Source organism: Westerdykella ornata (assembly GCF_010094085.1).
Source record: "Westerdykella ornata strain CBS 379.55 unplaced genomic scaffold EI97scaffold_28, whole genome shotgun sequence".
NCBI lineage: Eukaryota > Fungi > Ascomycota > Dothideomycetes > Pleosporales > Sporormiaceae > Westerdykella > Westerdykella ornata.
This window is the reverse complement of record NW_022986878.1, coordinates 179,715-207,454: the sequence shown is the minus strand read 5'-3', so window position 1 is coordinate 207,454 and position 27,740 is coordinate 179,715. Positions and strand designations below refer to the sequence as shown.

Genomic DNA, 27,740 nt, shown 5'->3' with positions numbered 1-27,740 from the left:
TCCAGATTTTTTTTCTCGAATGGGCTCTGAGATGAAGAGCGGACCGGCTCTGTCGAGAAGGCAACGGCTACAGCACAAACCCGGAGCGACGTCGGAGAGAGGTGCACATTGTGATTCTGTGTTTTCGTTTGATGGTCGGACTTCCTAATTAGGCACTAGCTCTTGTTGTATAGGCCGCGAACGAGATGAGCGACGGAGAGCACCTCCTTCAATTCCTAGTTATACACAACCAGAACCTCATTTCCTTACTATATAAACAACAATTATTAGCATAATCATCGCCCTGAGAACACAGGATAGCGAAAAGGTCTAGCAGCTTCCAGCGGCTGAGGCTGAGTCACGCAGTATTGCACTGATTCGGCTGCTCGACCTTTTTGTCTAGTGGAGGGCCTTGGTTCGAGTCTTGCTGTGTCTTACAATTTTCATTTTCGTTTCTTTTTTCTTTCTTTCTTGCGTTCTACTGTGGTATATATAGCTCTTCAGCGGAAAGGCGACACCAGGTGAGGAGCGTGGTACTGAGGTGAGTGACTACCAATGGCGTCTCAGTTACAGAAGGAGTGCCAAAGTGTGGATAATTGAAGATAGGTAAGCGGGCTCTGTCTGGTACCTTGCATCTATCATCAAGGGACGTCGCTACGCTATGTATGTTTAGAATATGCGGATGTATGTTACACGTTTGCTGAGGGTGCTGTACCCGGGAAGCAATAGTTACCTAGGTAGCTACCACACACAACCAAAAACAAGACTTGTTTGTCTATTCCCCTCCTCTTCTCTCCTTGTTTTCCTTTCCCGCGCCAAATTTCCTCTTCCCCCTGTCTATACCTAACCTCCTCCTCTTCCCCCCTCCCTTACCGCCCAAACCTCAGTCTACACCCTACTCAACCACACCATGAACCCAAACTGCACCACATAACTATACACGAACAGGAACTGCGTCCGCCGATTCCGCTGACTCCGACTATTCGTATACCCGGCCGCCGTCGCCCCTCCGCCCACGCCGCCGACACCCCCCTGTGCCTGATCCGGCAAGAGCACGTACCTCAGGCTGCGGAGGAGGAAAAACGCATTCGCGGCGTAGCAATACAGGAACACGAGCCAGCCGATCAAGGTCGCGTGGCCAAACACCCAGCTCAGCATCTCGGAGAGCAGGAGGGAGACGATGACGCCGACGAACTTGTAGCCCGAGTAGGCGACGATGTCGAGGAGCTGGGACGACGAGGAGATGGCGAGGAGGAAGGTGCCCAGCTTGATGACGACGAGCTCGAGGAGGAGGACCGAGAGGGCGAGGGTGGCTGTGTAGCCGAGGAGTTCCGGGTGGAAGAAGCCGCGGAGGCCGGCGAGGAGGGTCGAGAGGAGGATGTAGGTTGTTAGGGCCATTGCTGTGTTCGTAGCTTGTTAGTTGCGAGGTTTCAGGATTTGCAAGGTAGAAACTGAAGATTGAGAAGGGTGTATTGCAGAAAAGAGGGACGTACTCGGTATGTACATGTCTGGCGAGTTGATGTCTTCTCGCGGTGGGAGGTAGTATCCATCCTGACCGTTGTTGGACAGGCGCTGCTGGCGCGACCACGGCCGGTGCCACCAGGGGAAGAGGACGATGTAGAGCTTGTTCACGACGTAGGAATTGGAGACGTTGAAGTAGTGTTTTAGAGCGGATACGCTGACGTAGCGGCCAAACTGCATGGGCTGTTAGCTGGGAGTCTCGGCTTCCCAATTGCAACATACATTCTGCTCCATATACTGCTGTCCTGCATCCACCGCACTCTTGCCTATTTGAAAGCCCATCTGGGCTGTGGGATCGTTCATGAAGCCACCAAATGCTGGGTATGCGCTGTAGGCTCCCCCGCCTGCAGAGGGCCCGGCATGCTGCTGTCCGTATCCATATCCTGCATGTGGCTGTGAAGGAGGTTGAGGAGGCGGAGGCGACCGTAATTGCGGAACTGTAGAGACGTGCTGTGGGACGGGGTGGTGGAGCGGAGGTGAGTGTGCGGGAGGTGGGTTGGGATACCCTGAACGCTGCATTTTGGGTAGGGTGACGAACGCCTGGCCGGAGAGAGAATGGACTTGTCGAGTAATTGGCACAAAAAAGTCGTAGGATTTGAGGTCTCGCACGTGTTGGTCGGCGTTTTAGTGAAAAGGGTGGTGTAATCAGTTCGGGCTTCCTGCGGTGAAATCTGTCAAGAAGGTGGGCAGAGAGGCGCCGAGCACAAGCCCACCACAACCTCAACTTCGAGAACACCACGTCGTCATACGCCGCAACTCGAACCACAACCGAACCCCTCAACCGCATTCCAGCGGCGCGCGAGCATGTTGGATACCTTCGAGATATTAACGACCTCAGGGGTCGTCCTGTGGTCGCGCTCATATGCGCCCGTCAGCTCGAATATCATCAACAGCCTCATCCGCGATGTCTTCATTGAGGAGCGCATACAGCCACAGTCTGGAGACGCGGGCCAGAAGCCTACATACCGGAAAGAAACATACACCTTGAAGTGGACGACTGCAAAGGATCTGGGATTAATCTTCGTGGTATGCAACGATCCGTCTCCGTCAGCTCACACAGTGGCTAATCCCTGGAAGGCCGTATACCAATCGCTGGTACACCTAACCTGGATAGACAAGCTCCTCGACAACGTGCGCGCATTATTCGTCGGCCTCTACGGAGAGCAGCTCAAGAAGGAGCACACCAGTAAACTCGACTGTTCAAACTTCGCCCCCTACTTTGAGCGCCAGATCCAGGACTTGGAGGGGTCGAGCGACTCGGCCACCTCGAACGTGAAACTCACCCCTCCCTCGAGCACCGACAACGACAGCGCAGACGAAAAGTCGCTGAAGCCTCCCGCGCTACGGAAACAGCAGCATCAACTCTACGATACATCGGCGGATTCGACACCCGTGCCCACCCCGGAAACCTCGAGGCCTACTACCCCGGCGCAGCATCATCTGATAACAGGAAAGGGAAGACCCGGCGCAAAGTTGTCCCGCAGAGATAGGAAGAAGGCTTCTGCGGCCTCAACACAACCGTCATCGGGAGACGAGACGAGCGCAAAGCGGAAAGCCAAGGGTTCGGCCAAGAAGAACAGAGTATGGGGAGAGTTTGGCGCAGAGGAGGAGGACTCGTCTGTGGTCCTGGACTATTCGCAGTCAGACATTCGCGATGAAGGGTCTGCGACGGAGGCTCTCGAGGAGATCAAGCAAGAGACTTGGGGCCGGAAGACGGGCAAGGGCGAGTTCGTGCTAAAGGATATTGATGAGGAGATGGACCAGATAATAGCAGCCGAGAACGCGAAGAAGCAGAGTTCAACTGCGTCAGGGGGGATTGTAGGGTCGAGTCTAGGCGCTATCGGGGGCCTGTTCAGAAATGTGGTTGGCGGAAAGACCTTGACAAAGGAGGACCTCGCGAAGCCATTGAAGGGCATGGAAGACCATCTATTGAAGAAGAATGTTGCACGAGAAGCTGTGGTCAGGTTATGCGAGAGTGTGGAACGGGATCTTGTCGGTCTGAAGACCAACAGCTTCACCAGTAAGTGTCGTCGCTCAGGTGTTCCCCACATGCATCTAACATAATCCCAGCAATCGATTCTACACTCCGTACTTCGATGGAGAAAGCCCTCACTAAGATCCTTACCCCGACATCCTCTCTCGACCTCCTTCGCGAAATACAGACTGTGAATGCCACCGGACGACCGTACGTTATCTCCATTGTTGGCGTAAACGGCGTTGGCAAATCCACGAACTTGAGCAAGATCGCCTTCTTCCTGCTGCAGAACCATCATCGTGTTCTGGTCGCTGCAGCCGATACCTTCCGATCCGGTGCGGTTGAACAGCTGGGCGTGCATGTGAGAAACCTGAAAGAGTTGAGCAAGAGAGAAGGTGGCGAAGTCGATCTGTTCGAGAAGGGCTACGGCAAAGATGCTGCAAACATCGCGGCAGACGCCGTCGCTCATGCATCGAAGAATGGATTCAATGTTGTCCTCATCGACACGGCCGGCCGCAGGCACAACGATCAGCGGTTGATGTCCTCGCTTACGAAGTTCGGCAAACTCGCAAAGCCGGATAAGATTCTGATGGTCGCCGAAGCCCTCGTGGGCACAGATTCCGTAGCCCAGGCGCGCAACTTCAACGCCTCGTTCGGACCGGGTAGAGGACTTGATGGCTTCGTCATTTCCAAGTGCGATACCGTCGGAGATATGATTGGTACGATTGTGAGCATGGTGCATGCTACTGGCGTTCCTGTGGTGTTCTTGGGCGTGGGTCAGCACTACGCGGATCTGAGGGGTCTCAATGTGAGCAGCGTATGTCGATTGCTGATGAGCTGATCTGTACGAAAATGTACGCTGGATCGAATGAAGGCAATGTGATGGGCTTCGTGCTATGATATTTTTGGCTGCGCGTCACCTTGCTTTTGTGGGTTTGTGGAGGGAACTTGTATGGTATACATTCTTACTGTACAGGGATATAATGAATCAGCATGATGTTGGCTTCAAGGCTGCCATTGCGCCTTCATACATGGTATCCTCTCTGATAGTGCGCAGTCCACATCTTCGACCGCGCCGTTTCCATCAACCATCCGTCCTCAAGGATCTTGTACACCACGCTCGATGAATGAACCCCAAAACGCCTAATATGCATATCCTTTCTCTCAAACCAACACCCACCCCATCTCTTCACCTTCCACCCCCTCATTCATACATCCTCGCCCTATTCCCCGCATTCCTCCGCTCAACATAGTACCCGGGATCCGGCTTCCTCGCCGCTCTTATCTGCTCCTTTGTCAACGGCTGATCCACCTCCTTCACATCCACCAGTTCCTTAATCCGCATGATTTGCCCCGCCACCGAGGGCGTCACGGGCTGGTACACGGTCGTCATGCGTTTGCGCAGGCCCAGGGCTTTGAGCACGCCTTGCACTTTGGCCGGCATGCCGATGCCGGAGCGCGTGAGCGTTATGCGGAACCAGGTCATTTTGGATGTCGGTGTGAGAGGGAGTGCGTGTGCGGTTTCAACGGCGGATTGGTGTGGGCTGTTGCGTTTGTTGGAGGGAGGACTGGTAGAGTTTGACGGCAGATGCGGTTCTCGTGGGGGTTGGATACAAGTCGCTTCGCTGGAAGATACTGATGGGCCGTCAATTGGATGTGGAGGCCTTTTCACGGTTCTCTGTCCGTATGAGAGGGAATGGCGATGGGGTTATGGCTCCTTCACTCAATCCAGCACGTTTTCGAAGTTGGAGGACCGTAATGAAGCTTGCCTGTTTCGGGTGTAGCGCAATCGCGGAAGCTTAATCAGAGCCGCAATTCTTGGCGTGAAGACAACACCACAAGCTGCAAACCCAGCACAACACAGCTTCCACCTTGATTTTTCGATGCCACTAGGATGCCGAATGAAGAATGGGCCGCTCGAGATACGTGCAGAAGAGCGGTGAGATGTGTTGCTATCCGTCGACTCCGTCTCTGTCCGATCCCGAAATGCATCTGTCCAGATCTTCCTGCTTCTCCATGGCCAAACAACCTCACCTGAGGGCTTGTAGGGAGTGCTACTGATTGGACCAAATACTCTCTATGAAACCTGAGCCAGGTAATAAATGATTTGGTCGCCGCGTCCGAGTACTCAATTGGTTGGCCCCACCCCGTCACACCGTGCGTCTGCCCACCTTGATCGAGCCCAGTCGCCTGGTTCGAGCACGGAAGAGGCGGTCTTAGATCACCGTCGATTTCTCTCCCGTGGGGTTACTGCAAACGAGGTAGCCGAGTGCGTGGGCTGGTGTAACGAGGCACTGGTCACGGAATTTGCTCTATTTCAACCGCTCGCCACTATACTCCCTGTTCACTCTTCACTTAACCAACAACGGCATCTCAAAGACGGCCCTCATAGCTCAGACGAGGAGATCTGTCATTGCTACTGTCTCTCTTTCTTCTGGGCCCGCGGCCGAAATCCGCTCCGAACAATCAACTTAGTCACAACGCGGCCGACGCCCGTCTCCGTCAGTCGACATCACTTGTATGATCAGACAAGGTCCCGAAAATACAGGCGCAGCTGGATCTTCGACAGTTATGTCAAGTGTAATGCATGTCAACGGGCGGAAGTGTGCTTACCCTACTCTCCGCACATGTGCAACCATTGACGACGAGTAGATGCCCTATTCGTCTCCCAGGCCGGCGAGGCGGACAGCTGTATGCCATCCGCGATAGATAAGAACCAATTGCATGCTATAGGGAAAGATTTAATTGTAGTGCAACCTGATGTATACCCAGGGAACTCTTAGAGCTCAAACATCAACGGACGTCGGAGATGTCGCTGTCACCGCGGCTATCTGCACAATATGGCTCAATGCGGGGTTAAGGAAGATGCCATCATGCGTCCGATTGCATTGGCTGTTTTCAAGAGATATCATAGTAATCATGCCCAAGTGCTGTGTGCAGGCGTGGGTCGGTTGGACGCATTGGCAGACGTCAAGGCATCAGTGACTGAGGATCCGAGTGAACGGCCAGATGCCGTTTGACTGGGCTCAAGTTCAAGCCGTCGTGCTAGAAATATCTATTACGGTGGCTGCTAGTAATGCCTTCTGCACCGCCAGACAATCACACGCCAATTTGGACGCGCGTTTTGATCTTTCCCGCCGACGACTTCGTTTGCACTGCGCTCTTACTCGATATACCCTTCGCCCATCCTCCAGATTCCTGCAACATTCCCTCTACTACCTCTGTTACAATTCCTCTTCGCCATATCTCCCATTATCACACTTTCTTGCAGAGTAGCTCAGCGGTGCTGCTGCAGTTTCCAACACTGTCGTGCATCCACACTTCCGGAGTTCATCAGGAAATCTACCATCATTTCGTAAGTTGAATATGTTCAATACGGGTAGCAAATACCAACCGCTCAGCCACCATGCAACCCACTCCCTCTAAGTTCACGCCCGGCGCTTCCGAAGCCAAACCAGCCTCATTGCCAACATATGTCTTCCGAGTACACCGTGCCGGCGCACAAACCAAGTACGACTTCTCAAGCGGATTCCGCTCCAAGAACCAAACCACCATCATTAACACCACCGCGATCCTCGACCAATTCGCCATGGCCCACATCAATGGCCAAACCAACATTTCCAGCCCTTTCATCTCCGTATTCGACTCCTATACCCATGCCGAGGACATGGCGCGTTATTTCGCGCAAAAGTACGGCGACGAGATGAAGGTTATTCAGATTGATACCCACCATTTGGCTCGCGGCCCGGTGTTTCGCGTTGCCGACATTCTGGAGGGTAAGATGCAGGTGATGGGCCGGATGGAGGAGGAGCTGCATAAGGGTGAATACCTCATCATGTATAGGATCCCCGCGCAGGCCGTCGTCTCTGAGACTCCCGTCGGGAGGGGCATGGCGAATGCGCGTAGGGGACCCGGGGTGATTGGGAGGCCGGTGCAGGCTTGAGAGTAAGGGTTTTGACGGGAGGCTGGGTTTGTGTGGGGGGTACTCTAGGGTAACGGACTTATTTTGACTGAGGGTAAGGGAAGATGTGATCTTCTCCATGACTCTGTGTATTTCTTATGAATGTATTTTGGCTTCTCTCTTTCCATCTTCTTATTTTGTAGTGCAGTGATAAGAGTACTGTGGACTGTGATGCCGCTTTGAATGTGCCGTTCCTAGTGTATGGTGATTTGGGTTGCTGTAATAGCACTTGAGCTCCACTGTGAAATACTATCTAGATGTATGTATCATGCACATAACTTCAATAGTGTCGTCGTGTCTAGCATTATATGTAAAAGCAGCATGCCACCCGCGTTTGTCTACAGCTGAGCTTCTAGCTATTTATTCCAGCTCCCAAGAAATGCTAACCCAAGCGGTGGCAATGGACAAAGTTAGAGATGGCAGGCATTGCTACACGCTGCGTGGAAGACAGATCATTATCAAATAAGCACGGCATGGAGCTAGATTAAGACCAGAGTTCAATCTAATCAACTTATCTTTAAATAAGTTACTGCGAGTAAAACAGCACGATGTGGCTAGACCTTGTTGAGCTGACTTGTAGGTTCCTGCCTAGACTAGATGAATGCGGATTACAATTAGAAAGTTAGTGTATACCTAGGTAGTAGGTGTGACGAGGGAGAGCTTGTTTCACTAGCTTGGCTCGCCGACCTATTCCCCGTCCGTTCATCCGGCGCACTGTTGTGTAACAATGAGGATTCAATTAGATATAGATACTGCCCTGCGTAAAACTGAATTTACATAGTTACAAAGCCCTTTTTACGGCCCGCCATTTGCTAGATATACTCGCTCCCTTTCCTCGCACTCTTTAGCTTCTGCCGCCAGAACCAGATGGCAATTGCCATCGTAAGAAATGTCAACGGAACCGCAGATGCCCAATAAATCCAGAATCTGTCTGAGATTAACCATTTGCCGGCTTCGTTACCTTGTGCTGGTATGTAACTGAAGAAGCTCATGCTAAAGATTGCCTGGCTTGGGTCAGCATACCCTAGGGAGACACTGGGAACAACTAACGGATAGAAATGTCGGCGGTAAAAACGCCATAGTCACCACCGCAATCGTTCTCATCGCATTGCTGTCAAGTTTTGCTGTCTCTCCTAGCCCTTTCATTTCCAGGCTGTCTCTCTGGGCGATTATGTTGAAGGACTGAGAGGATGTTAGCAATAGCCGTTTCCTGGTTGACATGGTTGTTCTCACAAGGGCAATCTCGTTTTGCAGTCGCTCCTTGTTTGCGTGGGCCCGCAGGAGTAAATTCCGAGCCATTTGGATCTGTAAGTCTATGTGCACCCGTAGCTGGTAAGAGGCCCCTATAGAGTCCCTGGTTGCGCTCCTGCCTTTGCCAGAAAGATCGAGTATCTGTTGTCGAATCGCTTGAAGCGTTTTGGTAGTCACGCTAAGAGTTTCGATCGAGTGAATAGCGTGCCTTGCGGTTTCATGCAAATATAAGAAGTTCTGAAGCCGAGGTATTCGAAGGAAGCGACCCTACGGATATCGTGTCAATCCGACAGTTGCAGACTCCTACTCTGGTGCACTCGAACTTGCCTTTTCAACACTCCGTACAGCGTCTCGTATAGACCATACAGATAAATCTTGCATGGCAATCACTGCCTCTATAATTGGGACATGCAGGGAATACGGTTCGAAAGGCGGTACTTTCGACCACATTCTGGTCAGACTCCATCGGAGGAGATTCTGAAAGCGGGGGGACGCGCTCATGCATAGAACAATGCATCCCTCAGGGGTCCAGCGGGAACAAAAGGTCATTTCATGCCATGTATAGCTGAAGTTAGGATCTTCGGCGACATTCTTGACCAAGAGCCGGAGCATCGTGTCTGAAGGACGTCAGTGGCCCTCCGGTGTGAAGAGTAGCCTCATATTCACGGTGAGATTGAAGGTAACCATCCTCACGAAAAGACTCTTCGAAGCTGAAGAAGCCATTTGAGCGACGATACACTTCGGTAAGCATATGACTGGGTATCTGGAGGTGTCGAGTGAGTTCCGCAGCTGGCTGTTTATCGGCCGAGAAGACATCGTCCTCAATCAATCTGCGAGGCGATCAGTGCCGAAGGATCAATTTTAGCAACGTGGCGAAGAATACAGATATCGAAGCTTCGGTGCAGAAGAGTCCTGATTGACCATTCAGTAAGTATGATTGAGCAGAGGGAAGTTGTTACATTTAAGCATTGTTTGAGGCTTTTGGTCTCTAGGACCCATTCTTTTGCTGCACAAATACGACGATGACATTTAGCTTGGGATCTATTACGCCTCTGATGGTCCCTTACAGAAGTACAGCATAGTAAGTGGCTGCATATCGGAAAGGTAGTCACGAAAACCGAGCTTCATTCACAAGTGATGGTAGAGAGGTAGCAAGATAGAACACTAGCGACTAAGGTCCGTAGCTGCACCAGACGTCACTGTTAGGCCATGACTGACGTCAACGTCAGCCCATACAGTAGTCTGCTAGCAGGCAGGCGATGAGGTTGTGCGGCCGCAAATATAGATGCGGCTGGTGCCGCTCCGGTGCTCACTCTGCACTCAAATGGCTGCACCTGCCACCCGTATGAGTGACGTCTGTTTACGGGCATGTGAGATAGAGACAAGGCAGTAGCTAGCCGCGCGGTTACCCCAGGTATCGTCCTGTATAATCGCGCACTTCATGCTTTCAATCTATCACTTTACCACCTCAATTTTCTCACCCCACTTTCTCACCTCAACTTTATCAGCTCACTTGCCTTCCTATAAAGCGGTCTGCCCATCTACCCCTGCTACCGCCTCGGAGTGTCGCGCCGACTGCGACGCGAGGAATATACCGTGGGGTGGATAAGCGCCCTCCCTATCGAGCTGGCGGCGGCACGAGAGATGCTCGACGAAAAGCATGAAGACCTTGAGCGCGAAGACGACGACGAGAACTTGTATTCTCTGGGGTCGATTGCAGGACATAACGTTGTGATTGCCTGCCTGCCTGCCGGCCAAATTGGCAACAACCCTGCGGCGGTTGTGGCGACCCAGTTGAGGGCGAGGTTCAGAGGCATCCGGTTCGGGTTGATGGTCGGCGTCGGAGGAGGAGTTCCCAGCGCTGAGGCAGACATCCGACTTGGGGACGTCGTGGTTAGCAAACCGAATGGGACCTTCGGCGGCGTGGTGCAGTACGACGCTGGGAAGAACACTCCAAGTGGGTTTGTGCGGACCGGATCGCTCAACAGTCCGCCGCAGATCTTGCTCTCTGCAGTGAACACGGTACAGGCAGTCAAGTTGGAAGGGCAATGCAGGCTGTCTGAGTATGTTTCCCATCTCGGCCGCCTTCCCATATTTCAGCGCAACAAGGCGGGACCTGACATCCTATTTGATGCGGCGTACGACCACGAGGGAGGCGCCACTTGCGAGAACTGCAGTAGGACCAGGCAAGTGGCTCGGACACCGCGGAACAACGAAGAGGAGGTAGTAGTTCACTACGGTACGATCGCATCTGGAAACGCACTCTTGAAGAAGGGACGCACGCGGGACAGGCTGAGCAGTGAATTGGGTGGCATCCTCTGTTTTGAGATGGAGGCCGCAGGTTTGATGAACAGCTTCCCCTGCCTCGTCATTCGCGGCATCTGCGACTACGCCGACTCGCATAAGAACAAGATGTGGCAGCCGTACGCGGCAGGAACGGCAGCGGCGTATGCAAAGGAATTGCTATCGGTGATACCGCTAACCGGTGTGTCTAAGATCCGCACAGTGGAAGAGACTATCAAAGAGACGAGACAACAATTTTGCATTACCGCCATCTCACGCAAACAAGGGCAGATAGACCTGTTCCTATGCGGGCCAGACGGGCACGTCTACACGTTATGGTGGGTTGACGGCAGAGGTTGGTCGCCGGGGCACAAGATCATTGGTGATTTTGGTGATTTTCCTTCTGGCGCCAAAGTCACAGCAGTGTCAAGGGATGCGGAAAAGTTGGACATCTTTGCCTGCGACATCCATGGTCGTATTCGTACTAGCTGGTGGCAACTCCCTTATTACCAGCTGACCATTGGGTCTCGCTGGAAAACGCGGGACCCGATAGGGGAACAATTCCTTGGAGGAACCCAAGCAGCCGCTGTATCGCGTGACGTAAATACTCTGGACGTGTTTGCTCTCGCTGAAGGAGGACAGATCCATACACTACAGTGGATAAAAGTAGACCCCTGGTCTAGAAGAACCCTTTCCAAAGATCCCCTGGGCTTTCCAGTTGGAACGCGCGTAACAGCCACTGCGAGAACTAAACAGCACATGGATGTATTTGTTTGTGACGGGGACGGTAATGTCAAAACACAGGGATGGAGCAGTCATGCTGACCGCTGGACTGACTGGGAAGTCATAGGTCAGCAGTTCTTGCCTGGAACTAAGATAGCAGCAATCGTTCCAGATGAGGACACTATCGAACTGTTCGCCTGCCGGCCGAACGGGCAGATACACACGACCAAATGGGCTGCAAACTCCGGTTGGGAGCGCACTTGGACTGAAGTATCCGGCGGGGCAAAATTCAAAGCTACACCCAAGGTCACTGTCACAAAACTCTCCCCTGGGACGCTTCATCTCTTCGTCCACGGCACTGACGGTTTCGTATACACATGCGGGCGTTCTGGACCCGGAGCCGAGTGGTCCACCTGGGAATCAGTAAGGAACCAGAGGTTTTTGGGGTCGGTAGATATGGCAGTTGCAGCTTGGAAGGGCGCAAAGGCTGCTAATTTATTTGTATCTAATAATGACGGTCAAAGGGTTACGGTATGGTGGACGAGGGGAAGCATGTCAAATTGGGAGGAGTGGCGAACCCTGAAGTTACCAGAGGTCTTTGGTTCCGAATAGCTTATAAACTATATCAATCTTATATACAGTTTCTAGTAGTGTACACGATTTAGGATCCTAGCAAGTAATTGTCTAGTTTTGTAGCTGTCTAATGTTACAGATAGTCCAAGGATAGCTAGAAAGAGATAAAAACAATTGCAGGGTAACTTCGGTGCCGTTGGGGTGTAGATCTCCCTACCATAGGCGTTACACAAATTTGAGCTATAGAACCCGAATAGTTAGGCGATCGCGAATATGTAGCGAAGGCGAGCAAGACGATTCTTAGAATACCTAAACACTCTAATAGTAATAGGCAATTTTGCATTTACTCCCGAGTGATAACGCAGTGACCATACTGTACGTCATCAGGTTTCACCTCAGCTGATCGCAAATTCGGACTCAACGTAGCATACTATCCTTGCAGATTTCTCTAAGCTAGGTATATATGTCTTCCGCTTCGACAAGGGGTGACGCAGTGCGAATTAGTAAGATCTTAAATACTTTTTCACGTATATGTTGCCTTTTCTAAACTTGGTGACTCTAATAAAACTATTCTGCCTGCAAGCTTTGCTAATTATATCTACCTAGGTAGGGTGTCTCTATTGGGAGGAGATTTCCAGCTCCTTGTAGCAAGTCCTATTATTCGTATATTAAACAGATACATCTCGCAAGTTGAGTTCTAGCATTGCTGCTTTGCCGGTGACAAGAACGCGCGCTACAATTTCCTTATACAAGCACATATTCTTCAGTCTCCGTCTCTAATATATGGTCGGCATTCCTTTTGGACAGCAGTCCCGGAACTACACATGGTCCAACCAGCCGATAAACTCCCCTTTCCACCTCTCGTATGACAAACGGAACGTTACAGCCATAAAATGCTACCAAGTGATCGTCGGGCTCTACTGGCGATGAAATGTGACCAACCAAGCCATTCTCCGTCGCAAACAGTGTTGCTGTAGGTGAGCGGCAGCGATAGAATATGTCAATGCGGGACAGCCAGACTCGATGTGACCATGCACGAATAGCGGATTCTGCGTCGACCGTAAGCGCAACTGCCACCGCTTGGTTCAGCTCCATTTGATTTGTCACACCCATTCTATTGGCAAAGATATTGACCATCTCCTGAGTAGCGGCAACTGCATTAGAGGGGACGGTTCCCTGCGGGAGAGAGCAGAAGAGTTCGTATGCAATCATGATCCATTCGTGCCAGAATCTGACTTTGAAGTCGTACTCTTTTGCTTCTTCGTACCCCAGAGTACGTACTCGTTCCTCAATAGCACCAAGTGAGAGTGTAGTTCTCTGCACTCTACTTAACGTATGCCCCGTGAGCCGTATGCGCGGCCCTCTTGATTCCAATTCGTCTACATCCATGAACTGAAAAGTGACGGCGGCAGGTCGCTGAAAGCTGTGGAGGCTACGATGATTCAAGAAGTAGTATAAGTTTTCCCCAATTACCCGCCAGTCAATGGCGAAGGACGGTAATTCAGCGGAGGATACTGGCGGATTACAAAGCACTAAAGCACGAGTCCCATCGACTTCCAGAAGAAGAGCTTCTGTCACATCGATAAAAACATCTTCAAGGCTTCTGGAATAGTCCGGGGACACACCCAGTGTGTCGGCGGCAAGCCCAAGTAGAGCGTACACATTGTCTCTTGGGTCAGTAGGAGGTTGAAGCTGTAGCTGCCCATGCACAGTTTCCAGAATGTACTGCAGCGGACGGCCGAGGAGCATCGCCTGGGAGTCATGGCGGAATTCCATGATTCTTGGATGATCGTAGGTTGTGAATGCAGGCAGACATCTCTCATCCTCTGCCACCAAGGACTGGTTGAGGAATTGGTCAGTGTATGCCCGATACAGTGTAGCTGTGAGCCACATATGCTCTGAAGTAATATGCGCATGGCCGCATAAGAACCGTATCTGCTGCGCAGCAACATATTCTTGGATGACCCAGATCCTGTGCCACCATGTTCTACTCCAGAGGTCTCTTAACCCAACCAAGACACCCGAATCTTCGTCTCGGCCGGCTTTGGCGACATGGTTATTCATGTTGAGGAAGAAAAGGTCGAGTGGTTGGCCATTATCATCCATAGGCTCGGCGGATTCCAGTAAGCGTTTGATAGCAGAGTAAAGAGAAGGTTTATGATCCCCCCCTTTTTTAACATGTTGCTCCCGCTTGCATAAAGACGCAGAGAGCTCAGGAAATTCTCGAAAGTAGAACTTGCCGAACTGCGTGCCAATATCCGTCATGGTTTCCATGGCGACATCAGTGTGCGGACCCGGCGGACCTAGCCACACAATAGTCTCGATGGAGCCCTTATAGATTTGAAACATTAGTTTCACCTGGTCAGTCTTTTCGCTCTCATTCTCCTGGTCAATGCATATTGCATCTATCCAAAGCATGAGCGGTCTTGGTTGCCGGAGGTGATAAAGCGCTGAACCCAGATTTTGGCCAATAGTGGTTTTGACAATTCCAGCCTCTACGTTTCCGTATTTTGTTGTTAGGCAGTAGGTAATCTCGATGTCTATCCGGCCCTGGGACTGGTCACCCCTAGAACAACTGGTTAATACGTATGGGCCAGGACCGTTCCTACATCACTTACCAGACATAGGATAGCGTGGTATATTTGGCAGATTCTAGTGCAACGTGAACTACTCTAGCTTGTAGGCGGCTACATGCGTCATCAGAGGGAGGCTGAAGCTCGAGCAGACGAATTTCTTTGATAGGATTTTGGAGGGGGCGGTAGTTGATAGACATCTGATAGGGATCGATATCGCACTCTATGTGTGTCTGTAGTATTAACTGTCGTGTAGCTCTCTACATGAGAATGGGGATACATATAACTGCAGGCAGCTGCATAATCTATAAGTATTAGCTACTCAGCGTTATACACAGCCCTTCCTTGGGATATTCAGCCTTGCTGACATAACCTACTAACTGGACGGGCGCTGGAAGCTCTTATCACGGCTGCGTATTCTACAGCATGACTTCACCAGAGTGAATGTCTCAACAGATACAGCGAGATCAGATCCAAATAGCCGTCGTTGATTATTATGCGGGAATCAGAATACGGGCAAAGCTCTCTCAGCTTCAAATAAGGACTTGGTGCAAGCAGGGGTTCACGATGCGTTTGATTGGCTCATGTCGTCGCGTGTATATGTCACCACCCGAGAGCTGCCTACCTCTCTCACCAATCACTGCAATGTGCTATGCAGCTCGTACCTCAAAGTATAGGTACACATCATGCCTACCCCTCTTGTCAAGCGCTACATTGCATATACGCAGAGCACTTGCAGAGCGGGATGTGTTAGCAAACGGGCCGTTTATTCAAGTCCGTCACAGTCCAGACTTCACCCACCTCAGCTACCCACGTCTCCAGCACCTAGCTTCACAACCTTTGCACTAAATCAAGATTCCCTCCATTCATCCCGATACCATGGCTTACACGAGTAAGCAGGTCGTAACCAGCGTCAGCATCGTGGTATGTCTCTTTGCACACACTGTTGACAACCATGTATTGAACAACACAGTACCTCGTCTTGGTCACAGCTCTAGCTGCGTGCGTAACACTTCCTTTGCCACTCCGACGCTTGTCACTGACAGTAGTAGGTACGCTACATCCCGTGCTAAGAGCCTCTCGATCCCTATCCCGGATGCTCTGTCCGGCCTTGCGACCGCTCTACCCATCGTAGCCGGACTTCTCCTCGAAGCAGGATACGACTTCACGCGGCGTGTGGAGCAGCGACGCCAACGGCCAAAGGGCAACACACCGCGTCCTCCCCTTGTTATCATCGTGAATACCCTGATATTCATATATTCGACGGCGGTCATCACTCTCCTAGGGACACACGTTGCTCCGTCGTCCGGGCTTCGATGCGGTCTTGACCAACGCTGGAGGGACCTCTTCACGCACAAGAACGCGGATGCTATCAGGGCGATTCAGGATGCATTCAACTGCTGTGGCTATGTGAACTCGCACGACCAGGCATGGCCTTTCCCGGACAAGAACCATGACCAGCACGCCTGCGAGACGGCCTTTGGGCGTACTCGAGGCTGTTTGGGACCTTGGAGACATGAGGAACAGAGGGTAGCAGGCATTCTCATGGCTGTTGTTGCCATGGTGTTTGTGTGGCAGGTAGACCAGCCCTTAATGCACACTGGGGCAGGTTTTGGTATGGCTGACCTTGCGGAAATCAGTTCGCTATTATCGTGACGCCAACCCAGCGAGAGTCTTGGTTGCATCGCGTCCTGCCCGCTCGTGTGTCTAGACTCATCTCTGACGAAGAGCGCGGCACCTCCGGACGCCCACGAGGCGCTATCGACTATGTTCCTTATAGGGACAACGTTGCCGAAGAAGTCGACGACGAGGACCGTTACGATGCAACTCGACCTGCAATTGAGGGACGCACAATCAGACATGTTCCACCTGAGCCCAATGGCGAGCAAGATCAGTCTCGCTCAGGGGTCGAGAACGTCTGGGAACGGAGCTAAGCATCTGGAATCGGCTTTCAGAAAGAACAGGCACTCGTGGGAGCAAGACAGGTCTTTCGAAGACACTTGTTCAACAAGCTGGTGATGCTATCACGCTCGACAATATGCAAACCTGGCTGCACATGTGGTTTGGACTGCACAAGCAACTTGTTAATGGTTAAGGGAGAAGCGAATATGTTTCATGAAAACACTCTCCACTACATCCTCTAACTCCCCCAGTTCCGTAGCATCCTTCATGTAGGTTATAGGCCCCGTAATCGTCCACCGATCTATATGATTGACTGGCCGCCGATTTGCTCATTCATGGAAGCTCGCTTACCCCTCAAAACGTTAGAAACAACACTATGTTGGGACTGACAGGCGAGGCATCAATGCATCAATGCATCAATGCGGGCGCTGGGGAAGTATGTTCTGTTCATAGAAGGTGTGGGACATAGGCTGGGAAAGGAATAAGGGAGTTGGATATCAAAAGAGAGCGAATATATTATCGCGCTGCGGGGTGGAATGTAAATTGTACATGATACGGTGAGAAACCCTCGACCTCAGTCAAGAGTCCCGTTTACTCCATAACTTTGCAACGGAATCCCTACGCCCACCCCATCAATCTTTCACTCAGTAGGGTCCCAATTGACCTTAAGCGCTAGAACACCGTTAGCATATTCCCTCACGAAAGAAGCGATAGAGTAAGCACTTACAGCAAGGAAACGGCCAAAACCCATCCCAATTCTCCGTCAAGTACGCATGATACGGATACTTGCCGCCCAACTCCCTCTTCTCCACCTTATGCACCTTACCCTGGGGCCCCAACGCGGGCCTCAACCCAGGCAACCTCGCCACCTCCCGCAGCATCGTTGTCAGCGAGATACGCGTCATGGGGAACCCAAGACACTGATGCGGTCCGTATCCAAGATGGATGTACGAATCCAAAGGCCTCTTGAGATCGACCTCGTCCGGGTCCGGAAACGCCTCCGGGTCGCGGCTCGCCTGGCGGAGATTGACGAAGACGCGATCGCCAGGATGCACAGTGAATTGCCGTTCTCCATCCTGGATCGTCGTCTCCCTCGCTACGTCTCTGAAGACGCCCGTCTCGCCGTTCAGCCGCGAGCCCTCGAGGAAGTAATGCATCAGCGTCTCGAAAGCGGCTTCGTCCGAGTCGGGCTTCGCTGCTAGCTCCTGGATGGCCGGCCAGTGCTTCTTGCCCTCGCCCGTGAGGAAGTACTCGATGGTCTGACCGAAGAGCTGGCCCTGGTTGCTCACCATGCCGCCCGCGGTCCCCAGAATGTGGCCCCAGACGAGCGTCTCGGGATCCATGCCCGAGTCCAGCAACCGCTTGATCATGTGGATGCCGTAGTGCTGGAGGACCGAGTCGTTGGGCCAGACCTTCTGCATGAGCGCGCTCAGGAGGCCAGAGCGCGCAATGGCCCCGACGTTGGCCTCGACGAGCTTCCCCAGCGTCTGCGTCGCCGCGTGCGCTTTCACGTGCAGGGGGAACGAGCCCGCGACGTCGACGTCGAAGAAGACGAGGGCGAAGACGGCGCTCATGATGAGGTACAGCTCCGCCTCGGTGAAGATGCCGTGCGGCCTCTCCTCCGTCTTGAGCGGGAGCATGAAGAGCTCGGCGCAGAAGTGCACGTGCGTCAGGTTCCCAATGTCGCGGATGATGTCGACCTGGTGGAAGTCGGCGATCTGGCAGCTCTTCTCCTTGAGAAGCTCGCGCGTCTTGGCCATGTAGTAGGCCCGCAGCTGTTTGTCCCACTCGGAGATGTAGAGCGCCTTGCTCATCATGGAGCGGCTGCTGGCGTTGGCAGGCCCGTCACCGGCAAGCATGAAGTCCTTCGCGGCGGGGCCCATGAGATACTCCATCGCTTTGCCCCAGGTGACCTTGAAGTCGGCCTTGTTCTCCATAAGCGTCGTGGCCGCCTTGTAGCTGAAGACGAACTTGGGGTGGTGCGTGACGGAAGGCTCGTCGAAGTCGTAGAGATGGTCCTTACCCAGGTCTTTCAGGGCTTCTTCCATTGCGGACGGAATGGTGAGGGGGTAGTGTGCGTAGACGCTGTTCTGAGCGAAGTGCTGGGGGAAGGCACGAAGGATGAGTTTGTAGAAGACGCAACCGTTGTCTACACCCAGGTCACCTTCCGCTGTCTTGTAACCCCAGTTCGTGAGACTGCGGGGATTGTAGTCAATCGTGTAGAAGCGGTCTCCGCGAACGAGGGCGACGGCATCCGACAGCACCGCACGGGAGACTGTATAAGGAGGGCAAAGGCCCGAACCTGGTGCCATGGGTTTCTTCGCATCTTCGACGACGATACCCGGGTAAATCTCAACCTTGTCCGGATGGTCGTAGAGATGCTTGAGCTGCTCCGCAACATACTTGTCGCTGGTGATGTCGTCAAATGACCGATGCGGCTCCAAGCCAAAGTACTTGCGGAACTCGTTTAGCGAACCCAGATTCCAGGACCGCGCCTGCTCGATACCGAGCACCTCGATGGCGCGCATAACCTCAGGCACCCTGTTAGGTCCAAAGGAGTTGGCGCAGTCGCGAACACTTTCCGCGAAAATCTCGACAAGGCCATCGTCCGGGAGGGTGCCGTCCTCGTTGCGCTGCAGATGAGCGAATTTTCGTTTCGATGGATCCGTCTCCATCTTCCCATACTCTTCATTCAGCTTGCCGAGGAACTCACCCTTGCCGACGGATTTCGGGTCGCGTCCTTTACCAAACAGGCCGTCCCACAGATCCTGCGTCCACTTCTCGTCGCGATCCGAGAGCGTCGAGTGCCACCTGTAGACGAGGTTGAACTCTGCTGAGACCTGATTGCCGACACCAATTGGTACGCCCTTCATCTCAGCACGGGGATTGAGCTGCCAGTTACTGTCTGTGCGGTTGAGATCGAGGATGGTGCGGACGTAGTCGACTAGAATGATGTTGCAGTACAGCCCGCAAGTGATCAATCGGCCAGTCTGGAAAAGATCCTCATCGTATTTTGCAAGCTTCTTTTCGTATGCATCCTGAGCCGCCTTGTCTTCAGGGTTCGCAGGAGGCGTGGGTTTCGGGAACCGGTTGCCCTCATTGATGGCGGCAAGGTTCTCAACGACGTAGTTATGGAAACGGTTGAACATGATCAGCAGCACGCCCACACCAGGGGGAAAGAAAAGAAGTCTGGCTTCGGAGAAACAGTCTGGCTTGATCTTTCCGTCCTTTTTGGTTCTCATGAGATCTTGTTCTGCCTGGTTGCTTCCATACAGAGGTGCAAGATCCAGATAAGAAGACGTGAGCGAGTTGGAATAATCCCTGTGATCCGTCCGGAAGCAGTCGTGAATGATGATGGAGGCGAGATAGAACAGAACGCTCGAGATCCGGTTGGGATGAAGCTCCCTGTGTTTCCTCACCATTACGCTGTCAAAGACAACGCCTGCATCAGGCCTCGCCGGAGTTTGGATCATGCTTGGCTTCACGGTTCTCGCGTACGGAGTCCCCGCTGCTCCGAGCTGTGGATGGACCAGGCTGTTAAACGACCCATCTGCAGAGCGGTACTGGAACTTGGTCCCGAGATAGGATTGCGGAGGATGCTGCAGATCTCCCCATAACTGTGTGAGGAACTGATGTGTTAAAGTCTCACGATTCTTCGATTCATCGGGCAGCTTCGCCGCAGTTCGGATCAGCCCTTCCATAAGGTACGTCTTATCATCGACGGGTTCACCGGTGACTTTATCAGAGAAGATTTTGATCAACGTCTCCACGTCGGATATGCCCAAATGGGTCATATCCCTCAGGTCGCCTTCAATCTTCTTGTACAGAGCATTCTTGTCTTCGGGGGTCAACTTCGACCCATCGCCAGTCTGGTCTGGCACTGGCTCGGCCACCGCGCCTAGCAGTGTCGCGGCCTGCCTGAACGGGCCTCCAAGTTCTCTCCGGAGCTTCGCCAAAGTCGACTCATCATCGGGTTTGGGTGGTGTGATTCCCGTCCTGGTATCGACAATGGGCTCTCTCTGTTCTTTCTGGTCTTTTTGATTCTGATGGTGGTCCGCCATGGTCCAAGAATCGCGCTGCTAAAGACAGTAATGAGCTCGTTTCTGCTACCACAATGGAAGAACAAAGGCGGTTGTATAGAGATTGATAAGATCCGAGGAAAAAAGAGTATAGGGAGCAACGCAAGGAGAATGTGTTTGGAGATTGCTCCACGAGCAATAGCAGCTTTGATAAAGTTCAATGGACTTACAGTGTGTATTGCAAAGAAAAGCTGAACTATGCCCAAGTTTATGAAGGAAGGGGAACTAGATGTCCTTGCCAACCCACCACTGAGCTGGCTGAACCGCTTTCACGACAAGAACAATCGCAGTGATGGCCAACTGAAGTGTGTAAGGGGGTATATAGAAGGACGGGTATCAGGAGAGACGAATATAAATGGGGTGGCAATTGGAAAAGCTCAAGAGACGCAACCTGGAATCTCCCTTTCTCCAGGAAACAACGCGATTATCACTTGGGGGCTGAGTAGAGATTTTTATACATGTCAACAGCCTTGCTCTTGCTCTCGCAGTAGTTAGTGGACACGGCGTCTCCGCTCGTCTGGGGGCTGAACATGCTTCCCGCTCAGGCAACCCTCCTCCCGAAGGGCAATGCCAAAGGTAAGACGAGCTGAGTCGGCCTAGAATGATGATTCAGCCCCCACTGAGGCCTCGGCCCGCCAACTGCATTTACGCGACCAATGGCAGCCGTGGGAAAGGGAAGTGTTTTGAACAGCACCGTCCTAGAGCTGAGGTGTGCCCCACACGCGACGAGAACACCATCAGCGCTGCTCCGGGATGAGAAGGCCGCATTGGTTCGATTGCAAGCGTCAGCGTGTAAGCGGACGTTGGAAATCTGCCTGGAGCAGGGCGACGAGGCAACGGATCAAGCGGCTCCCGTGGAATTGCGCGTGATGTTCGACAAGGGAAGAGAACTCAGAAAAGGGTTCTCCGCCATCAGACGGTGAAGGGATAGAGACCCTGACGTCCTGCGCTTACATAAGTAGTGTGTAGGTCAAAAAGTTCTCAGTACCAGTAAGCGGTGAATCGGCCGAGGGGCTTGGCACCTCTGTAGAGCAATACAGCGCGATTGAGATGAGATGGCCTTCCACGTGTTTGCTGAAAAATAGAGCTGTGCAACGTGGGACATCCGCTCCGGTCCGTCCAATGTTGGGTGCCACTAGTCTACGGGAAAGGCGGAAAAGACAAGTAATGGGGGAACAAAGTAGTACGCGAAATGCAGAGCATCGAAATGGATGCACCGCCGATTTCGAAGGCAATGTCGCGATTCAGCCTTACTCGAAAGTGGACAGGATGACAGATATAACGCAACGGACATGCTCCCATAAGACTTTTCGTTCGTCGCCTGTTTTCAGTTCCCCAGCCGTTCCCTTCCTTGGGCTGCGCCACCCTACGCCCTAGTAGATCCCGGGCATGATGACGAACCTCTTGCGCTTGTACTTGTCCCCAAACTCCTTGCGATAGCGCTTCTCCTTCTTCACGGCCCAAGCAGTCATCGGCGCAATCGCTGCCACTAGGAACACGGCCGTGCTGAGGCTCCAGGTCACCAGCCAGACACCCACCCACGAGATGATTTCGAAAGTATAATTCGGACAGGTTACGATGTTGAACCCGAGGCCCTTCGGAATCCCCCGATCCGTGCTACCTGGTCGTCGCAGATTGCGGAGCGTCATGTGCGTGGAGAAGTTGCACAGCTCCCCGATCACATAGAGCGCGATGCCAGTATAGGTTATAAGAGGGTTCGACGGGCCCGCGGTGGGCGAGTTCGGAGAGTAGATCCAGAACGCCGAATTTAACCCAGATAGGAGCCAATAGTGCGCACTGTTCCTGAAGACGTTCTTGAACGGCATCGTCGCGGCCGAGAAGCGGTGCACAAAGAGCGTCTCGTATTCGCGCTTCAGAAAGTGTAACACGAACATGATGAAGGAGATGGTCTGGAGTTTCGATGGGGGCTCAGAGGTACCGTATATGAAGGAGCGGCCGTAGTAGAAAAGAGGGTGGATGAGGATGGGACCCAGATACTCGATCAGGAACACGGTTTGCCAGCCAATCTGCGGACCTAAACATGGAATCGTCAATCGAGAGCGTACAGAGTAGCCATTGGGCACCCACCTAAGTCCTTCACGTCCACCGCGCTCTTGTTCCGAAGCCCTGTGTCGTGCACTGGAATCTCGGTCGACTTGGGAATTGGTGTTCCATCGCTGCCCTTTGTGACTCGCAGCCGGTGGATGGAGAATTGAGAGGCATCTGCAATCTTCTCAAAGATTTCGGTGGTGCCAGCATCGGGGCTGACCGTGATGGTTTCCGGCAGGTTTCTGATCGGGCGTCCTGACGTGAGGGTTTTAGAAGCTGGCGGAAGCGGGAGGGAGCTCTGCAAACGTACCACGAGGGCGCACGACCAGTGTAATAGGAGAGGAGGCCATTTTGACCCTTTTCTTCAGTCGAAAATGAAGTGAACACTGTCAACGGGTCAGTGTGTAGAGTAGAAGAAACAAAAGGCTTGTCGCGGAACTTTTCCAAGTTGGCGGGGAGCTGCTCCCATTCGCACACTTATCCGAAAGCGGTTAGATCCCAGAGCAGACGACAAGCCCTTTGGGACCTCGGGAACGTCCTGGGTCCTAAGGTAGGGCAGCTCGAACGCTGGCACAACCATCATCACATAGAGCAGCAGTCGTCTCACAAGTGAACACCCCAGATAGAGACACGATGTCGCTTTTCTGCGAATTGGCTGCATGTAGAACACATAGATCACAGGGAGAAGCTGATTGCGGCACCAAAGTATCCGCCCCTCTCAGCCAGTCACCCATGAGAGATCAGTGGAGGTCTACAACTATCTGTGGCGCAGCCTCCGGTCCCAAGCATGCCACCAGTTCTGCGAGCATTCCCTTGATACTGTTTGGATCCGTCATTGGACTACTCTCCCAGGTGACAAGGTTCTATGATTCATTAACTATGGCTCCGGCTTGGGTGTGAGAGTCGCTTACCTGAGCCTCGACTGGACCAGGTACACGCCTGAGTCTCAGGAGCAGGGTGTCCAATATGCCTTCCTCCATAATCTCAACCGCCGACATGAGCCCAGGAACCTTGAGATCAAAGAGTGACATGCCAGTCCTGACAGCCCGGTCGCCTTCCGCAGCAGTTGGGTGTGGGTAGTCCTCATACCTATCCTCTGCATGCTCGTCCGATGAACCTTCCGAGCCCGCTTTTCGTCGACGCTCTCTCGAAAGCGATACAAAAGGCTTGCTGTCCAGCAGCTTCCGCATGTCATCGTTCAAGGGGGTCCACTCATAGGTTTCCGGATCGAGGATGTAGGAAGGCTGATATTGGCCCTTGTAGCGCATCTTGGCACATGAATGGATGTAGAAGCCCATGTAGTAGTACTGGTAACCTCCCTCAAGGGCAAGGGCCGCTTCTCTCATGGCACTGATCTTCCCGAAACTCCATTTCTCGAAGTCGGAGTGGTAGACGAGGTAAACTCCGCTTACGCAATGGGGCAGCAGGTCCAGGACAGCCATGGCCACTAGCCGCCCGTCGACACGGTAACACTGGTGGAAAGAGCCCAGCTGCTGTATTTTCCCTTCCACGGTCCTAGTGGTACGTTGGAGGGGGGAACTGCAGAGGAACCGACGGAAGCCGCCCGCAGAGATTTCGTGAGGTTTCTCATGGTGTACATGCTGCTGGTAATTGCGAAACAGGTCGTACTTCTCCTGGGTGAACTCGTCCGGCTCGAGTGTCACCTCGAACTTGTGCGCTGGCTCCGGTGGGCGTTTAACATGGTCATATTCGCTCTCATGAATGGTTGAGACGAGATCATAGGAGTTGCGCTGCCGAGCTTTTTCTCTACAAGTCGATTAGCATCATAGTGCTGGCATGATTAAATCACTCACTGTTTCGACTTTGGATGCAGTTTGGCAGCTTCTTTGATATATTCCTCGCCAAGGATGTGTCTGTTCCACCGATTGACCGATTGCCTCTGATCCCGCGTTGGCTTGAACTCTGCGACAGGAAGACTAGAGAGAGGTCAGCGAGCATAGCCCAAAAGCAAGTGCGTTACGAACCGGATGGTGTAGTGCGGACAACAATGGCGCAAGACGTCGGGCTTGTAAAATATCGTGCCGGACCTAATTAGGGGGAACAGTCGTTAGTCCGTCGAACAACTTCTGCGGCATTATCCAGGCGCAGCAGTGAGAAGTGACGTACCGCCTCCAGCCTCGGTCGACGAGAGCCTGATAGACATCGACCGTCAGTCTGTTGGACGTGATGTAATACGATGCTCCTGAGTATGCAGCGGCGTCAGTGAGTGGAGTCGACGGGTTCCCGAATTCACCCGCGCAGAATCATCATCGACGAAGGCTATCAGACGATGCAGCAGAGTTTGCATGTGCTAGAGACACTGCTTGCTGGACTTGTCACAGGCAGTAGGTTTGCCTACATCCTGCCTTCGCTCCGAAACAGGGATTCTTGCGCATCTATCTTATTCAAGATGGAGGATGCACGCTGTAAGAGCTGGCGAGGGAGGGAGCTGGAGGGGTGGGAGAGGGGTAAATATCTGATGCACGTGCCCAGCAACTCAGAAGCTTCGAACTTCGAAGAGTGGGACCGATGAGATGGGAAGATCAAGCGGAGCGGGTGAAATGGCCCAGGCCTAGTAGTAGGGCCAGACAACGGAAAGCCTAAGGGCCGGCGGCCTCCCACGCGACACAGTTGTCAAGTCGCGGAAGTGATTTGTACGAGAATTGAGACAGTGGAGAGAGTGGAGAGAGTGGAAAAGAGGCTACGTACGAGAATTGGGCGTGCGGGTGCCCGTCGACGAGTCTTTGCAGTATCCGCAACTCTCAGCAGAGTAGCCTAGGGAAAAAGATGTTAAATCAGCTACCCCAGGAGCAGAGCAACGCGGCTGAGCGCCATCCAGCCAGGCACGCACGAGGGGACGACCCGCCTGGTGGTTGGAGCAGATACATACCGCACGGCGTCACCAGGGACTGCATGGTCGCAGGGTAAGCGTGGGAGCTCGACTGCTCCGACGACAGTGGCGGTGGGGGGGATAGGTATGGGTGAATTGAAGCCCGGCGGAGCAATCGTTGGGGCGGGAGTGGGCAAGAAGAGGCGGCCTGGGAGAAGTAGAAGAAGGGCGACGTGAGTAAACAACGGGTCTTCAGGACTCTCTCGAGTTGCTGCGGGCGCAAGGTGGTGCTCTTTGAAATCCAGTGGGCAAGTGGGTGAAGGGCGTTCTATATGTACCCTCTCTCTCACTCCAGCCAACCAGCGCCTCCTCCGCCCGCGCTTCTGCTTCCCTCTGCTTTCTGCATCCCCCGCCAACTGCGCGTGGTGGTCCTGCATCCCATTCTTCCATCTACTATATGTACACTGTACACCTGTAAAACCGTCGTATGCGGCTTGGCGTGACGCTCTCATCACTGTGTACTTACGGATTAATCGAGGGGCGTCCGGGGTGCGCCGCGCTTCTTAGTCCTTCCCACATTTTCTGCACCCTGACCCGACCCTACCGACCCTACACCCTAAAACCATACTTACCACCTCCTCCCACCGTCCACGATGTCCGTCCTCTCCTTCTCTTCGGCCAGGCCCCTCCACCATCCTCAGCCCCGTCCCCCGCGGGACTGAGCCTTTTGCACCGCCGAGACGTCCTCCATCCTGCCTTTCGCTCACTCATCCTCCCCCTTCCTTTCCGCGCTTTGATCACTCACTGCTTCTCCTCCGTCCGCTTTGCCCGTCGACCTTTTCCTCCGCCGCGCCGCCCTTCGCAACCTCACCTACTCTCAATCGCCGCCCGTCCTCTCCTCTCCCAGAAACTGCCCGTACCACTCCTCCAGACACGCAAGCGTGACCGTCATGGCCGCCTCGGTGCCGCCGCAGCCCCCCCAACAGCAGAACCAGCTCCCCATGCAGTCGCGTACTGGCCGGAATAACCAGAGTGAGTCCGCCATGCCGGACCGCGTCCTCGATGCGCCGTTTCGGCTTCTTTCTGCACCATTGCAGCCCTCACGGGGCCAACGTTGCTGACCACCTGTCCTGCAGGGTACGGCTCGCAGGGAGAGCGCCTCGTTGCCGGCATTGTGCCCCTCTCTGCCGACAAGTACTATGTCCTCCTCATCCAGTCCACCCGCCGCGGCGGCTGGGTTCTCCCCAAAGGCGGATGGGAGACGGATGAGGCAACCGCCCAAGATGCTGCCAAACGCGAGGCCTGGGAGGAGGCCGGCATTATTGTCAAAATCACATACGACCTGGGCCTGGTCCCCGAGAGGAGAAAGCCGAACCAGCTCACCGCCCAGGCCCCGAAAGCCTCCTACCACTTCTTCGAAGCCCTGGTCGAGAAGCAGGAGGCACAGTGGCCCGAGATGCACAAGCGCTCCCGCCAGTGGTTCACCTACACCCAAGCACGCCAGGCCCTGGCCGACCGGCCCGAGTTGCTCGATGCTCTCGATCGGTGTACTATGCACAGGTAGACGGCCACGAGGGAGACTGCATGCCGTCTCGCCAACAATCCGCACTTCTTTTCGGATCGACGCTCGAAGAAATAATACCCCGGCCTTGTCGGACGGTCGATTTCCGCATCAGCGTAATGCATAACCGGAGAGATTACAAAAAATGGGATGGGATAGAATTTTTGTTTTCTTAGCTTTCCTCTCTGTAGGGCGTCGGTGGCTATTTTCGCATGCTAGACTTTGGTATGCGCCATGTACCGGCGTGGGATTCGCTGAACACGCATTGGCACAGCGTTCTGGTCCCTCTAAAGCGACCGGTTCATGGGCCTCAATGAGGCGACTTCGGGTCAATCGAGAGCACTCCGTAGTCTCATCTGCCTGTGCGAAGCACGTGCGCAATCAACGATTCAACAACCGTCATATGCAACCCTTGACAGAAGTGCACGGCCTCTGTGTTAAACTGTCCCATACATCTTGCTCCCCACCTTCGTCTGAGCT

General features: G+C 53.3%; 13 protein-coding genes across 13 annotated transcripts; 6 read left to right on the top strand and 7 right to left on the bottom strand.

Moving 5' to 3' along the window:
- Nucleotides 1-554: 554 nt before the first annotated feature.
- Nucleotides 555-2,504, bottom strand: EI97DRAFT_436201 (YIF1-domain-containing protein). Its single transcript, XM_033799039.1, has 3 exons — nt 1,723-2,504; nt 1,473-1,674; nt 555-1,379 (listed from the first exon to the last, which is right to left on the bottom strand). The coding sequence occupies exons 1-3, from the start codon at nt 2,017-2,019 to the stop codon at nt 868-870; spliced, it is 1,011 nt and encodes a 336-aa protein (XP_033650877.1). The 5' UTR covers nt 2,020-2,504; the 3' UTR covers nt 555-867.
- On the top strand, nt 2,163-4,567 carry EI97DRAFT_161609 (P-loop containing nucleoside triphosphate hydrolase protein). The gene is made up of 3 exons (XM_033793354.1): nt 2,163-2,526; nt 2,578-3,520; nt 3,571-4,567. The coding sequence occupies exons 1-3, from the start codon at nt 2,305-2,307 to the stop codon at nt 4,314-4,316; spliced, it is 1,911 nt and encodes a 636-aa protein (XP_033650876.1). The 5' UTR covers nt 2,163-2,304; the 3' UTR covers nt 4,317-4,567.
- On the bottom strand, nt 4,416-5,196 carry EI97DRAFT_436200 (uncharacterized protein). Its single transcript, XM_033799038.1, has one exon. The coding sequence runs from the start codon at nt 4,959-4,961 to the stop codon at nt 4,680-4,682; it is 282 nt and encodes a 93-aa protein (XP_033650875.1). The 5' UTR covers nt 4,962-5,196; the 3' UTR covers nt 4,416-4,679.
- A 120-nt stretch (nt 5,197-5,316) lies between these two features.
- EI97DRAFT_161585 (uncharacterized protein) lies at nt 5,317-6,370 on the top strand. The gene is made up of 2 exons (XM_033793353.1): nt 5,317-6,080; nt 6,128-6,370. The coding sequence occupies exons 1-2, from the start codon at nt 5,578-5,580 to the stop codon at nt 6,186-6,188; spliced, it is 564 nt and encodes a 187-aa protein (XP_033650874.1). The 5' UTR covers nt 5,317-5,577; the 3' UTR covers nt 6,189-6,370.
- Nucleotides 6,371-6,533: 163 nt separating this feature from the next.
- Nucleotides 6,534-7,447, top strand: EI97DRAFT_161578 (uncharacterized protein). The gene has a single exon (XM_033793352.1). The coding sequence runs from the start codon at nt 6,882-6,884 to the stop codon at nt 7,416-7,418; it is 537 nt and encodes a 178-aa protein (XP_033650873.1). The 5' UTR covers nt 6,534-6,881; the 3' UTR covers nt 7,419-7,447.
- An 801-nt stretch (nt 7,448-8,248) lies between these two features.
- Nucleotides 8,249-9,299, bottom strand: EI97DRAFT_383950 (uncharacterized protein; the record flags this gene model as incomplete). Its single annotated transcript, XM_033795939.1, is given in 5 exon segments — nt 8,249-8,440; nt 8,487-8,564; nt 8,670-8,924; nt 8,959-8,987; nt 9,005-9,299. 5 exon segments carry the CDS (start codon nt 9,297-9,299, stop codon nt 8,249-8,251), a joined length of 849 nt encoding a protein of 282 aa, XP_033650872.1.
- A 709-nt stretch (nt 9,300-10,008) lies between these two features.
- EI97DRAFT_436197 (purine and uridine phosphorylase) lies at nt 10,009-12,323 on the top strand. The gene has a single exon (XM_033799037.1). The coding sequence runs from the start codon at nt 10,332-10,334 to the stop codon at nt 12,303-12,305; it is 1,974 nt and encodes a 657-aa protein (XP_033650871.1). The 5' UTR covers nt 10,009-10,331; the 3' UTR covers nt 12,306-12,323.
- Nucleotides 12,324-13,010: 687 nt separating this feature from the next.
- On the bottom strand, nt 13,011-15,330 carry EI97DRAFT_469719 (HET-domain-containing protein; the record flags this gene model as incomplete). The annotated part of the gene is made up of 3 exons (XM_033801725.1): nt 15,217-15,330; nt 14,885-15,144; nt 13,011-14,832 (listed from the first exon to the last, which is right to left on the bottom strand). The coding sequence occupies exons 2-3, from the start codon at nt 15,037-15,039 to the stop codon at nt 13,011-13,013; spliced, it is 1,977 nt and encodes a 658-aa protein (XP_033650870.1). The 5' UTR covers nt 15,040-15,144; nt 15,217-15,330.
- Nucleotides 15,331-15,492: 162 nt separating this feature from the next.
- On the top strand, nt 15,493-17,039 carry EI97DRAFT_161140 (uncharacterized protein). The gene is made up of 4 exons (XM_033793349.1): nt 15,493-15,763; nt 15,813-15,841; nt 15,892-16,417; nt 16,480-17,039. The coding sequence occupies exons 1-4, from the start codon at nt 15,719-15,721 to the stop codon at nt 16,771-16,773; spliced, it is 894 nt and encodes a 297-aa protein (XP_033650869.1). The 5' UTR covers nt 15,493-15,718; the 3' UTR covers nt 16,774-17,039.
- A 342-nt stretch (nt 17,040-17,381) lies between these two features.
- Nucleotides 17,382-20,802, bottom strand: EI97DRAFT_461211 (heme peroxidase; the record flags this gene model as incomplete). Its single annotated transcript, XM_033801183.1, has 2 exons — nt 17,382-17,413; nt 17,469-20,802. 2 exons carry the CDS (start codon nt 20,800-20,802, stop codon nt 17,382-17,384), a joined length of 3,366 nt encoding a protein of 1,121 aa, XP_033650868.1.
- A 1,083-nt stretch (nt 20,803-21,885) lies between these two features.
- On the bottom strand, nt 21,886-23,486 carry EI97DRAFT_161240 (synaptic glyco protein SC2). Its single transcript, XM_033793351.1, has 3 exons — nt 23,180-23,486; nt 22,909-23,124; nt 21,886-22,855 (listed from the first exon to the last, which is right to left on the bottom strand). Exons 1-3 carry the CDS (start codon nt 23,217-23,219, stop codon nt 22,194-22,196), a joined length of 918 nt encoding a protein of 305 aa, XP_033650867.1. The 5' UTR covers nt 23,220-23,486; the 3' UTR covers nt 21,886-22,193.
- A 123-nt stretch (nt 23,487-23,609) lies between these two features.
- EI97DRAFT_461209 (arginine-tRNA-protein transferase 1) lies at nt 23,610-25,784 on the bottom strand (the record flags this gene model as incomplete). Its single annotated transcript, XM_033801182.1, has 6 exons — nt 23,610-23,732; nt 23,781-24,636; nt 24,684-24,806; nt 24,855-24,917; nt 24,997-25,072; nt 25,760-25,784. 6 exons carry the CDS (start codon nt 25,782-25,784, stop codon nt 23,610-23,612), a joined length of 1,266 nt encoding a protein of 421 aa, XP_033650866.1.
- Nucleotides 25,785-26,430: 646 nt separating this feature from the next.
- EI97DRAFT_161149 (uncharacterized protein) lies at nt 26,431-27,413 on the top strand. Its single transcript, XM_033793350.1, has 2 exons — nt 26,431-26,731; nt 26,836-27,413. Exons 1-2 carry the CDS (start codon nt 26,650-26,652, stop codon nt 27,261-27,263), a joined length of 510 nt encoding a protein of 169 aa, XP_033650865.1. The 5' UTR covers nt 26,431-26,649; the 3' UTR covers nt 27,264-27,413.
- Nucleotides 27,414-27,740: the final 327 nt, after the last annotated feature.